The sequence below is a fragment of the Gallus gallus genome, chromosome 2, assembly GCF_016699485.2.
Source record: "Gallus gallus isolate bGalGal1 chromosome 2, bGalGal1.mat.broiler.GRCg7b, whole genome shotgun sequence".
Lineage (NCBI taxonomy): Eukaryota > Metazoa > Chordata > Aves > Galliformes > Phasianidae > Gallus > Gallus gallus.
The window spans coordinates 117,589,894-117,604,980 of NC_052533.1; the positions used below are offsets into that span (position 1 = coordinate 117,589,894).

Below are 15,087 nucleotides of genomic sequence, written 5' to 3' on the forward strand. Positions count from 1 at the left end.
TACTAGTCGACACAAGCAATCTGACAAGATGTGAAAGCAGGCAGTGAAAACATCAGGGATTGAATTTCTTTTCATCAGAATTCATCTGTTTCTACTGCAAGGCAGGCAACAAGTGGAATTCAGAAAAACCGAATTCCTCTTCGCAGCTTAAATGCATACTGTGAGGCTTAGGTTTTATTGTGTCTTCTATTAAGAGAAATGTGAACTATTGAATCAAAAATTACATTTTAAAAATGAAAGCCAAAACAAATCCGAATGAATGTACATTTTAGACAGAATCAATGTTAGATCAAATCTACAGCGGGTGATAGCTGATGTCCGCAAATGTTATTTAACTACGCTGCTTATGTCAATAGCACATCTGACACTGTTTCCATAATTCTAGCAGCCTCTTTTAAATCACTTCCAACAACTGTATACTTTGTAAATTACATGGGCTTCGATGAAAAATATCATTATCAGGCATGCAAAAATTCTAACAGAAACCTTCCATTTCCATAATTGGGTTACATGATCAAATGACATATGCTAGAACACACAAAACCATTTTTCAAATGAAATAAATTCACAACTCTGAAAAGGAACAAACAAACAAACAAAAACAAAGAAAAAAGCCTCTAAGACAGGAAAAAGAATGTTTCTACATAATTAGTCCTATCCTTCAATGGTGCAACATAGTAACACAAGCTACCATACAAATATACATGTAATTTTGTATGTGGTGGGGTTCAGGAAGAGGATTACATTCTCCCTCTTCCACACTGCAGAAATGACTGAATTTACTACAGAGGCTTTCATTGTCCTACAAAATATATGGTGTTTGCCATTGCTGGATACAGACCATCAGTGCTGAAGGACCAGCACTCTGACTCAGCACGGTACATCTTACATTCTCTAGTATTGACTGTGATGTGAAAAGCAATCTGTTCTGCTCTGATACCAAACCTGCTCCTAAGTTGCACCTTCTGATCGAAACTCTGTTCTACAGGTGACAGTTAACAGGTGCAGTGTGGGAAGCAGAGGAACAGTTTTAACAACCCAGCCCAGAGGACAAATGCAAAGTTAAGGGAACGCATTAGTGTTGTCTGCATCCGAGTCCATGACAAACCAATGTCAGAGCAGTTTGTAAAGCTTTGAATGCCAAGGTGAGACACTCAAAGAAGTGCAAGCAGAAGCATGATTTAAGCCTGTAATTCTTTATAGAGAATTAACAACAGAGAGAAAGACGGGCTGTAGTAAAGTGAATGGAAGAAAGGAACAGAAAAGAGGAGGGACATATATATTGTATATTGGTGCAGGGTTGTATCTCCTGGACCCAGAAACTGCCTTGGACATGAGCTAATTTTACAAGATAAGATACATGCACGCCCAATTCAAGAGGGCAAGAGTGAAACCCTGATGGCAATGCTATGACTCTGGCTGAAGAGCTTCATTTTCCCCCTCCCATACCTGAAAGCCTTGAATCCTTGCCAAATACTCCAGCTGTTTTGAAGGCTGCACTGCAGAACAGGGGGAAGCAGGAGATATTCCTTTTAGACCTATGGCTTCGGCAGTCGGGGATGTTCCATTCATGAGAAGTTCCCTGGCAATTGTAGCTGTGCTATTTGTTGTAGGAGATATGCTGAAGAAAGAGCTAGAAGTCTGGCTCATTTCTTTGGGTGACAAATAGCTTACAGTGGTACCAGGGGCTGATTTGTTGCGGCTTGCTTCCATCTCTTGATAAACATCAGGAGAGAGATGGAGTATTCCCTTTGGTGCTGAAAGTAAAAGCAGAGATCATTCTTATTACCCTAGAACAGTCTTGGAATGTAGACAATCTTCATTAACATACTTTTCACCAGAATACAAAGTAAGCACTTAAAAGCAGTATCTTTTTTCCACAGTAATTGTAAATGGAATTACCTAACTGTCTGGAAGCAAAGCAGACCTGAAGTGCTACTCCTCTTCCTCCCCCAGCACCCTTTTTAAGTAGTTAAAAACTTCTGGACTCTAAAACCGTGGCAAGCACAGAATACACAATGTGTATGGTTCCGAGTTCTGCAAATCATGAGCAACAGCTGCTGCTTCAGAATAGTAGCACTATCATTATCTCGGTACAACCTTCTGCCTCCTACCTGATAGAGTAATTTAGGCTGTTGTTTGACAAATACTCTAAACTAGCCTGTGTCAGCACTATCACCATCAGAAGTCGTTCTTCCCTCTCCCACCTACAGCTGTTGTTTGTTCTCTCCAGCTGCTCTGTTGCCTGTGCCAGCACAAGCACCTGTAGGACCATGCAGTGACACTCGTGAGAACGAGCAGTTGCAGACAAAAGCAGGGCAGGACGGCTCCTTGTAGTAGCTGCAGTGCCTCAGGAGCTGGCTTAAAGCATCTGCTGAATTACAACAGCAGCGTGGCTTAAGTAATCCTAAATGGCCTTGCAGCCACATCGTTCATGTGCTCATTACTCCTATGCAACTGCCTGCCCTTCAATCTTTTTTAATTTCTGTAACATTTAGCTGCACATACAGCATCCTATAGATTGCAAATAGTTACTTATCTTGGACAACGCTCATGCTTAGCATAGAAATTATGCGTGTGTCATGATTAATATCAACAAGAAATAAAGCAAACATTACAGAATTACATTTATTCACAAGAATTGCAGGAAATGTTCAAATATTTCTAGTGACATCTAAACTAGGAGCAACGGGTCCACATGTCAAGTATTCAATATTTTTAGAGAACATCTTGATCCCAAACATCCTTAAAAACAGGAACATGTACTTAAGCGGTTTTGCTAATATTTTTGTGTATAAAAATGTGCAGAATTAGAGACAAAGTTTGGTAATTTTATACACAATGAAGTATTTGTTGGAAGCACAAGTGCCTGGTTTGCTGATATAAGAGGAAAACATTTTTCTTATCGTTATTAAACTGAAAAAATGAGCTTGAAATGTTTAATTCCATAATAATAGCACATTGATTTTCTAGTGTACACCCGAAAAAAGCATCTGTAAACTCGAGCCATATGGCGTTTCCTTTTAGGAACGATAAACTTATCTTTTAACTAACTTAGTTATCTCAAGAGAAACCGAAGCATCCAATGCTTAATTCACTTGCAATACATACTGAAGTCATCTCAGACTGCAAAATAAATTCAAAGTAGAGAAATAATTTCCAGTTTCCTGCAAAGGACTCTTCTGCTCCAAGAAGTCCAAGCGGTATTCTTAAGTGAAACGTCTACTACAAAAAGACTTTAAAAATATTACCAGTGATTAATATCCTCATTTTCAACCACAGGGTGAAAATTGAACTTCCTCACTGCTGACTCAGCAAATTGCTTCCAGGTGAATCTTTTAATCGATTTACTCACACATTTGGCTTTTAAATTAACAGTGGTTTCAAAGAGTTGGAACGTCAGCTCATACCCTTCACAAAGCTCTAGCAAAGTTCTGTGAAGGAACCAGTTATGGGGTTATGCAAGCCTAGTTTGGAGAGTAGTGTTGTTCTCTGTAGGTTAAGAACATGCAAAACAGAGGACAGAGCTCTGCTTTGTGAATACCTCAGTTTCAGAGAGAAATGCTGCCATTGCACCCAGCACTGTGCCAGTACCGAGGCAGAGCTGGATGCACCCATACTGCATGCCTGCTGCCTGCCCTGCCCGTGTGGGGCTGAGGAGTCCCAAGAACAAGGGTGACCTTGTGCTGAAATCCTGAGCTAAGAACGAATTCACAACAGTACTATGGGGAAGGATGGAGGATGGGGTCCTCAAAGCGTATTTCTCTCCATCTGAGACAAGGTAGAATATAACCTTGTAGAGAACAGCAGCTGTGTAAATACCCATTATTATTCTATAGCTCATAATCATCATGTAATAGAGTGGTAATGTACCCTTTTTCTGAGGCTACAGCCTCCCAGGCTTATCACTGATCACACTTTTGAACAGTTTTATACAAGAGGCAATATGAATGAAGTTAAAATAGATACTATAGATGCTGGTAGTTGAAGTCAGGTTTCAAAAACCGGCATCAACAACAACACTGAGTGACAGGTGTTCGGCACCTCCTAAGACCTGGCCCACTGTAAATCTGATTTTCATCACATACTTGGGACACGAAAATCAAAACTGAACAGAGTCTATAACAACATACTTCTTTAAAAATAATACATTCGTTCTCCAGAAAATAAAGATCACGCAACAATAAAAAAGAAAAAGTTTCAAGACGTTTAAAACCCAATCCAGTACAGCAGATGTCTGTTCCATTGATGTAATATTACTTAAAACAAACATTTTACATGCTTTCTCAGCCATTTCACTGTTTTTACATGATCCACCCAAATGTCTAACTGCTGTCTGGAACAATGGTTTGGAATACTTCCAGATTACTAAGCTCTCTAAATGTTAAAAAAACTAATATGCAGCATATGATGAATAAAAAGATATTGAGCAAAGTATAGCAAATGCATCTCAAGCACTGCCTTTACTCTAATGGTGATGTTAAATTAATAATAGTACTTCTACACTTATGCAACACCTTTCAGCTCCAGACTTCAAAGTGCTTTATAAGCAATAATTAATTTAAATCATACATTGGCTCAGAGAGCAGATATTATATGACAGTCATTGATTATTTCTGGAAACAAAGTAATGTAATATTCCAGCCATTACATTAATATAGTTGCAAGCAATTAAGATTTTATATTCAGGGCCCATGTTTCATGAATCCTCTTAGAAACTTGCTGTAAAATCCAATAAAACTTGCTCTCTTTGAAAACATCTATCAAGCACGTGTTGTTTTTTTCTTTTTTGTAATTCATTATCTATTTGTAACACATCATTGAGGAAGTTTTTTTTAACATCATGCCTCTGTTGGCTGCTTACTTCAACTCTGTTGAATCCTTCAAGGATATATAATGACGACTTAGTTACTGTGGTAACTATGCTATCACAAAACAAGGAGGATGACATCAATAGAGGAATAAGAGTCAGACCAAAACTCTCCAGGAATTCCCATAATTAATCTTCAAATAAGCACTTTAATAAAAAACATGGGACAAAGAAATCTTTTGCTCTGAAACTTCCTTGTGTTGCAGGAGAATGCCTCTAAATGAATACTCTCATATATCTGCTAGTCTTTCTCTCCCTACTACCCTCCCGAAAAAGGATTTTTATGTCTCTGCTGAACAGTTATCCCATACTGACTTTGCCATACTTCAAAGGTAACATCACAACTATTAAGAGCCACAGAACTGTAATACTACCACGTAGACCAACAACACTGCACCTTCTGCTGGGCATAACTAAGAGGTACATTCATGAAACATGTTAAAATAATTTCCATTTACATTATTTAAACCTGTGGGCAAATGTGTTACAAAAATATCCAAGCAAGTTATGCAATGTAATCACTAACATTTGAAAAACATGTCTTACTCATCCTTGGCAGTAATTGTTAGCAGTCTCTTATAAGCTTCTACAGTCTCTGAAAACTCCATACCAAAGACCTCTCTCACCTAAGAATAAATCTCATCATCCATTGTCTACTTTTGCTGTCACAACTGCAAAACAATTTAGACTCCAAAGCAAATGTGTGATGCAAAATGGCTTATCCTTCATGAGCCTGTTCCTTGAAGTGCATCTCTGTGCTTTGATTCCACTTCTTTTTATAGCAGCAGCAGCAGCAGCGGCAATCTTCAAAAGATCTGTTGAAGTGGTGCTATTTTTAACCCTAATCCTTTGTCTATAGGGTCTCCCTGCCAGAGGGGACAAAGGGACTTCTCTGCAAATGGGTTGCCACCATAGAACCATTGAATGGCTTTGGACCTTCACTCCACATAAGCAAGAATGTAACTAGACTGTAAAATGGAATTTACTGGATATAGGGACAGAGAGAAGTTACCCTATAGCAGTGGGCCTTCTAAGTTGAGAAAGGTTCACAATGACGACAGTGTTTCCTGCAACTCAGAAGTGTCTACACCAGTAACAAATTTTTGGTTTCCTATTTCTGTCAGGAAGATCAGAAAACATGAAAAGCAAATATTTTGATTTTATCATTCAACACCAAAAGATGATCTACAACATCAGGTTTGTATTGTCAATCCACATATGTAATAGAGCTGATTTTCTCTTTTTTCCTGATCGACACTGTAGAGATACTCTTCCGTACAGTATCTGCTCAATGACTTTTCCAGTTTCAAGGCCACTCATTGACTGTTTCAAGGAGACTCAGTATATTTGGTCTAAACCAAAACCACAAACTACAATTTTCTATCTGGGTTCCCATAATCCAACAGAAAAGTTACACTTGTTGGTGTGTCAGAGGCCCTGTAGCTGGTGTATGGCTTCCCCCAACACTCCTGTAGAGCACATGCTCTTCTTTGCGCTACCACCACTGGTATGGCATACAAGCATGTAGTAGTACTTACACGTCTTGTCTAGTGACACAAAATGAACAATGATATAATTCAGTATTTGACTTGCTCATAAATTGCTTAGCACCATTATCTCTGAAATAACCCATCAGTGGATTAAAAAAAAAATAGATTATTCACAGAGATTATCAGTATTTCTTGGAATTAAATAAAAAACTCAATCAATAACCATCCAACAACTTTGTTTCCCTCTATGCTACCCATATTCAGATTGAATAAAGCCTTCCACTGCACTACTGAAAATATGTTGCAAAATTTTGCACTAAGGTATTAAGTAAGAAAAATTTGACCCAAATCCATCTCTGATTTCATCATTATGTAAGATAAAATGGACAAAATCTTAAGACACATGGAGAATTTTCACTTCCAACAATTCCTCCATAGAACTGGCAGGTTCTCAACTTGTCTTATAGGTCATTACAAATTCACTGGGAGCAAAAAAAGAGAATTTCTGTAAATAACTATTTCAATAACAAGACCGAAAAATATAAATATTATCATAAAAAGTAATTATCTTTTCATACTTCACTCATTGTAAAAAAGCCTATTTATATACTGGAATATTTTCCAATTTTATTACCTCAGCAGGAACTCAGAAAACATCACTCAAACAAGTGAATCGGCAGATAGTATGAGCATTATGTTTTCAGTAATAGCCTACACACAGTCTTGGCTGGAAAAGCCAAGATTCAATCATTTCCTACTTACCACAACTATCTGAGGTATTTCTAAGTCACCAGCTACTGCAATATTCAAATGTGAAAAAATGTTTTGTCATTACACAATGTCCTTCCATCAACGATCTCGTCTACATGACCTTAAACAAACTGATGTTATATAAAGTCACTTGTTAAAATTCTAGCTTACTTAACCTTAAAATAACCATGACATTGAAGTAAAAACTATTTAGTTCCTCATGAGGTTAGGTCTTAATAGACAGACAGACAGACAGATAGATAGATTGATCGATCTTACTGAAAGTCTTTCAGTACAACCAAGTTGAAATTGTACTATCACAGGAGACTTAAACTGTATATATTTTATGTAATAATTGATGTTAAATTCTAGTGAGAAAAGTCCTTTGAAACATTCCGCGGTTTTACTTTGTAAGATTATGGAAACATACAATTTTGATAAAAATAAGACAACCTTTGTAATGGGGAATTTCTACAGATACAATTTGAAATATTCTAATAGACTCAAGCCATTAGACACACCTACATCATTATTTCTACATTATAATTTCTGCACAGTAAGCATCCAACAATATAACGGTGTCCCATACAATCTATAACCTAGATGAAGCAGGTTCTGAAAAGGACCAATATAAATGCAGAAAGATACTATTCTTATTAGTAAATGAAGCTAGTGAGCTGACAGATCACGGTGCTTGTAAAAGCAGTGAGAAAGTGATCTTTGAGGGTGTGAAGTAATTAGGAGAGTGCCTAAGTACAACCAGACAGTGACCTGTGCAGGCAAGACTATTCATTAACAGATTAAGAAGGGAATGAGAATTGTGATGATGAAAACAAAGGCATGACCTGTACGCAGAAGAGATGAAAGAATGAGCAAGTCTAAAAGACAAGGATAGAGAGGTTGCTGAAGCTAAGAAGGTCAAGGGGGACATCAACAAACACAGCATAGGTATGAGTGAAGATGAAATCAGAGGAGGAGAAAGCGGTGGGGGAGTGGAAGTCATAGGGCTAAGATGTTTGATGTAAGTAAAGAGGATGGAGGGGAGAATGGAAAATTAAGTCTTGGTTCTGACAGCAAGAACACCTCAGTTCAACATCTTCAAGGAAACTATTACTCTAGACTAATGGCAGTGTAGCTGGCGGCTTCCAGGTGAGAAAAAGGGTGGGGATGGGAAAAGGAAAAAAGTGAAAGTATTCAGAGAAATGCAGTATTGAGGTTAACTGTGGGATACTGCTCAGTTTGCTTGGCTGAAGAAAGAAGATTAAGTGCAGAGCATTTTCAGAATTAGATTTTGAAATCTGAATTTGAGAGTTAACATCAAAAAAGAGCTTTGTGCTGATATTTCACACTCAGATTTTTTTCAAAGGAAAGGACTAGCAACCCTGAACAAACATAATTCATATAGGAAATTTAGAAGACTTGGAAAAGCAAAAGCTGAATTTCTCTGGAATTAACTACCCAGACAGCTGACTATCTACTGTCATGGTGGCAGTTCTCTCTTACCCATTTATACATTAAAGGCTCTGTGGTAAAACAGTCTCCTAAAAGCTAAGACTTGGGTTCTTTCTCAGCCTGAGAACATTTAAACCATTGCTCTCACAGCCAAAGTGTATGTTTCTTATTTACGTTTAATCCATGCTATTCAAGAACCAAGGAACAGGTTGCTAGCAACACTTTTGTTTAACCTGTACCTAAAATACTCAGAAGGTATTTTGTGTAAACCACTACAGGACACAACTGCCCCTTCACTTACAAATGTTTTAATCAATAGATAACCAATAGCACAATGTCATGATTCGTTTAGATCGTGCTTTCTCTGTGAATTTATTGCATGTTGACAATATCTGATCCTTGATTCTCTGTTGGCAGATCATAGTGATTATTACTCACCTCCACGCAGAGGTTTCCATTACCCAGATCATTCTGTACCTCATGAGTACTCTCCCTCCAGTATAGAAGGAAACCAAACCTACATCGTAAGCATCAGAACTTTCCGGATGCATGTTTAAAACACCGGGTATGCTAGAAAAACATGTCTATACTCAGCAACGATGGCATCACATCTGAAGATGCAAAACTTGCATTATTTTTATTACCTAACAAAACATCTCAAAAGGAGGGACATGTGGGGAATGGAGGAGGACCAACAGTCTCGCACACGTCAGTTGTGCCCAAATCCTATACCACATACAGACACACTAATTTGAATCCTTCCAGAAACAACAGTACTTAGTACTGAGCAAAAATGCATACAATGCACTGGAAATCACCTCTGAAATACCCCAGAAGGAATTAAATGTTTCAGCAAAATATGACACAGATAGATTTCATTTTAAAACGTCTAAAGTATGAAATAAAAACTTTACTCCCAAACTGTACACTTCTGTTACTGTTCATAGAAATATAGAGGTATTAAATTAACTACTGTAAGGCTTCATCAAAATCCCCAGCTGGAAAACAAGCATACAGAGGACTATTTTAAAAAGTTTTTATAAAACCACCAAGTGCCAGAACTATGTAATTAACATAAATTTTATTTCCTCCAAAGTGAAGATACTCCCATACAAAAGTTAATAACTTATCTATTGTGCATTTATCTCTACACCTCCATCCCCCAACCCCTCCAAAAAAACCCTGAGATTTCTAAATACAAATTTGAACGTAACCATGTAATTAGGGTTTATATTAAGGCCATATATGGACAAATGCTGAAATTTCTCATTACAGATTTAAGAAACTTCTGAATATCTAATTGCTTTTTTTTTTTATTTCATAGCTTGTTTTCTACTGAGAACAATTGCAAGAGATCAAGTATCTTTGTCCCTTAGGAGATCATCTGCTCCTGCTGCTCATTTACCGTCTGAAATCATTGTCATCTGTTGGTGACAATCTAACCATCTTCACAGTGACTAACTGTGATGTCACAAACAAATGATTATGATTTCAGGTGGTGAACAAACAGCAGGAGCAGATGATCTTTGAAGAACAAAGATTGTAAAGTCACACAGGAATCCCTAGTAATAAAATGTTAGGCAATAAAAACAAAAAGGCTGTCCTTTACAGAGAGGTGGGCTTGTTCTGAATGTAACTGTTTTATCATTAGTTTTTTAACATTTACTTTGTGGACACTAACATTTCTGGAAATAAAGGAAATCCAGTCTATGAAAACTGAAGGTAGGGCAACAAAGAAAAATTATGGAAGCAATTTTTTTTCTTTTTTAGAAATATATTAAAAAAAACCAAAAACCCTCAAAATACCTTTTCCTTTGAGTTTTATGCAGTTTTGTTCTTCATTTTTCAACGTTTTATGCCTCATCTACCGCTTCTCCTAGAATACATGCTGTATGACATGTACGATTATCCCTATCCAGAAAAACAAAACCAAAAGCTGAATGTTCCCAAGACACTACAGTTTGCATTAGGATTGTTTATTTGTTTCACATTTTGTTTTTGTGAGTACTTGCTTAAGTCAAATCCTAAGAAATAAATGAGCATCCTGTTGACAGTAAACATCTTCTACATGGGCTGCAAATATTTGTGTTGTGCTCAAAGAATACTGGCTTCAACATCACTTCCAGGAGCATCACGGAAAAATCTCACTCATGTCTCTGTTATTCCACGTGTGGAAGATGTCCAATATCTTCCAAACAAAGGAACAAATAGGTTCTTGTTTGAAGTCATCTTTAGTATTGTGAAATGAAGAGGAAAGGTAAAGAAGTAAATCAATGGGAAGAAGCTTTGCCAATGAGTAGGAGGAACAGAACATGTCTGCTGCAATGGTAGCTACTAAAGTACATGAGACAGGGGAACAGGAGAAATTTCAAGGACATGTAACAGGAAAAACTAAAAACGCATCGAGTATGTGGGAGGATACAGACTGAAGGGTATTTCTCAGCCAAAACAAACTACATAATAAAAGCACAATAGAGTCTGTTCTTCAACTCCACTAAAATACGTAACTTTTCTGTTTCTGTTGTACTACAACGTACAACTTCACTATTCCAGTTTTATTTCACATAGTTTTATATTAAAATTTAGTGCATTACGTACACACAGAAAAAGTACCTGTCTGACAAAGGGAGCTCATGAATAATATGCTGGGCTAACAGGACACAGTAATTTTACTAGAATAAAATTACCAGAAATCCAAATAAGAGATGCCAAATGGTAGATACAGCAATCTTAGAGCCTTTCCTAGGTTTTCAAGACTATTTAAATTAAATTTTAGGATTACAACAAATGCAAACAACAAGTGAATACTGCATAGGTATTCAAACCCTTCCTATTCTGCAAAATGATAGCACAGTCCCTCCGAAAGCAAAAATGACACACTTTAATCAGCTGATTAACATGAATGAGTCCTCTAGACTAGAAAAAGGAGTAAAGGACTCAGGGGATTAAGCTGTTGTCTCTGAATAGTCAGAAAAAAAGATGATGGCTACTGACATATTAAGTATCTCTCATTTGATTTTCAATTTACTTGGGTATCATAAGAATAATGATGATCATAAGAAAATGAGACCACCTAAGAATGTCCTCTATGCATCAGAAATGCAATCCAGATTGTAAACCTGTTCTGTAGCACACACTGTGGTATCTCCAAATATGTCTGTGTCAATGCATGAAAGAGAGTCCTTTGGTTAACACAGGTTTACAACAGAGTGATTGTTGATCCTGTTCTCTGTTGAATGAGTTTGCCTTCACCTTCTGGACTTGGCTTTACATGTATGATCAACAAAGTACTCTTACCAGGTGAAGTCTGGAAAGCATCATATTTTCTTGTTGGTGCAGTAGATGGTAGTAGACGGTTATCCTGTCATCTGTACATATCTTTGCTACAAGGCATGGTGAGGATACCAGAGAAAAACTTGAGGTCTTATTTTGCTGTCCTAAACTCCAATATGTTAACATTTGAAGATGTTAACATTTGTAGATGGTAACAGGCCATGTCCCTACAGATTTTGACAATACAAACATCAATAATCTTGTACTGGTAAGGACTGAACATAGGGCTTGAAGGAAGCAATTAAAAATAAGTCTTAGATCCTGTAATATCTTCAATTTCAGGGAAAAACAATGGCATATGTTGAACCAAGATTATTTCAAATACCGTCAGTCTTTTGTGTAAACTGAAGCACAAATTATCCCTCAGTCCTTCCCCAGATCCAGCAAGTGAGAAGATTCCATATATACTGGAACACTAATGAATTCCCTTAAAAACTACATTTAGGACTAAGTCAGATGTCAAATTCAGATGTGTACCAGCAAAAAAAGAAGAAGAAGAAGAAAAAAAGACAGCTAATATACTTCATCTCTCTTACAATTCAGAATTTAGACATAACATTTGAAACTGTTATGAAGTTCAAAAATCAACATGGTTCTAGAGAAGAATAAGGTACTCAAGGAAAAGTGAAGAAAATGCTATTTAAATGACCTTTACCATGCTACAGTAAGTCCAGAGCTGGGAAAAATCATAGAATCACGGAATGGCTTGGGTTGGTAGAAGACTTACAGATCATATAGTCCCAACTCCTGCCAGGGCAGGGACAAGTCCCACTAGACCAGCGACCAGACCAAAGCCCCAGCCAGCCTGGCCTTGAACAATTTCAGGGACTCAACAGCTTCTCTCAGAGACCTGTCCTGGTGCCTCACCACCCTCACCGTGAAGAATTTCTTCCCTGTATCTAACATAAACCTACCCACTTCCAGTTCAAAACCATTACCCTTTATCTTATCACTGCATTCCCTGATAAAAGAATCTCTCCCCATCTTTCCTGTAGTCCCCTTTAGGTACTGGAAGGCTGCTATATGGTCTCCCTGGAGCCTTCACTTCTATCAGCTGAGCAACTCCAACTCGCTCGTCCTGTCTTCACAGGAGAGGTACACTCAGCCCTCCAGTCTTCCTTGTGGCCTCCTCTGGATCTGCTCCAGCATCTCCATGACTTTCTTAAGTTGGGGCCCCAGAGCTGAACACAGTACAGCAGGTGGGGCCCCATAAGAGCAGAACAGAAGCAATAAATCATCTCCTTTGCCTGCTTAATCTATCAGAAAGACCTATAGGCTTGTCCTATTTGTTAACAACTGTAGTGTCTGTAGTGAAACTGAAGTTGGTCTTCACCTGCAAGGTCTCCCATCTCTTTGGACCCATAGACAGGTCTCAAAGAGGAAGACAGAAACAACTAAGGAGTGGAAGCTGATGTGATCTCTAGAGAAATTTTCAATCCATAAAAGTCCACTGGATCAAATGAGATATATCTCAGGGTTCCAAATGAACAGATGTTCGTTCATTTGTGGCCACTATTTATCATCCTTGAAGAGCCATGCAGATCAGGTGAAGTCTCCAAAAACTAGAGGAAGACCTCATCACGTTTATGAAAAAAGGCAGTTTGGTCAGCCTTCCTTTAGTCCCTAGGCAAATCATGCGGTAAGTCTTCTAAAAGCCATCAGAAAAAATCAGCATGAATTTATAAAAGACAGAATAAATGCCTGGACAACCTGATTGTCTTTTATGGTAGAAAATTTGGATTTATGAATAAAGTGAGAGCAGTGGATGTAATTTACCCGATTGTCTTTTATGGTAGAAAATTTGGATTTATGAATAAAGTGAGAGCAGTGGATGTAATTTACCTTGACTTTAGCAAGGTTTCGACATAGTATCCCACAGCATCCTTGTACAGAAGATGGGATATTAGTCTAGGAAATTTAAGTCTTAGATGATGGTATGCTTTGTGAGATCTAATTGTAACTTTCCGATACCTAAGAAAAGGCTGTCAAAACGATGGACTCAGGCACTTTACAAAGGACAAAACAGGAAAAGATCATCATAAACAAACAGATGTTCCAACTGGATAAAAGTAAAAAATACATGAAATAAAAAAAAATATATCAGTGTGAGGAAAATTATACATTGCTCTGAGAAGCTGTGAAATCTCCACCCTTGGAGAAGAAGATACATAAAATACATGCAATCTTGCCAGAATGCGGTACTGACCCTGCAGTTAAGATGACTTCTTTAATTCCCCAACAACCTGTAAGACTCATTGGTTTAATAAAATCATGGCTGATTTTATTAAATGAGCAAATAAAAAATGTTGAAAATAAGGGTAAATGAAAATCTTCTTGTTCCTGCATTTATTCACATCTATACTCACACACAGGATACTTAGGAGTTAATTCACCTAATTGCAAATTTAGAGAAAACATTTCAATTGGCTTGTATAATCTAAATCCTACAGAGACTAGAAGAACTAAGAATAAATACGAATGTAGAAAGCTATACTTACTGCTACTTGTTGGCTCAGGAAACCCAACATTCTGTCCGTTCCAACTCTTGTTTTCTCCAAGCTGAAATGGGTAGAAAGAGACAAATAAGTAAAGGTTAAACCACTCCTTAAACAGAACACTCATATTTATAAATCTGATTGAAAAATTCTAAAAAGGGTGACTTGGGATTGCCACATCTGCTCACACATCTTTACTAACACATCTTAATTTTGGTCTAAAGTAGGTTATTTGAGGAATGTAGCCTTCATGAATAAACATTAGTAACTACTGCCTAACACTGAAATATAAATATTTCTCCAAGGATTAGGTTCTACTCAATGTTACCAAATCAGACTTAAAATTAAATGTTATAAGCAGCTCTCAACTGAAAATATACACAGACTACAGAGAAATTACATTCTAAAACAAGAAGATCCTAATATCTGCCTATGAAAGAATGCATAAATAACGCAAAGTACTTTAAGTGTAATTTTAAAATATTTACCTGCTAGGAATCCACTTAGTTACACAAGTAAAACCAAAATAGATTCCGGTGATTTTGTTTTCTAATATATAGGGTTTTTCAGGAAGGTAATTGTCTTCACATGGATTTTGTTATAGAATCGTAGAATCATAAAATTGGTTATGCATAACACTGGGTATTATATGATACAGGAAAAGGAAGCAATTAACATAAGATGTTCAGAATAAAAC

The 15,087-nt window shown here is 37.2% G+C and overlaps 1 protein-coding gene across 13 annotated transcripts in view; it reads right to left on the reverse strand.

Moving 5' to 3' along the window:
• The window catches only part of STAU2 (staufen double-stranded RNA binding protein 2), a 166,480-nt gene that overhangs the window by 79,850 nt on the left and 71,543 nt on the right, over window positions 1-15,087 (reverse strand). For all 13 annotated transcript variants that reach the window (XM_040677711.1, XM_040677672.2, XM_046919733.1 and 10 more), the window contains 2 exons: window positions 14,394-14,454; window positions 1,450-1,757 (listed from right to left, as the gene is read on the reverse strand). In XM_040677711.1, the coding sequence (XP_040533645.1) occupies window positions 1,450-1,757; window positions 14,394-14,454 (369 nt within the window). The remainder of the gene's footprint in view (window positions 1-1,449; window positions 1,758-14,393; window positions 14,455-15,087) is intronic.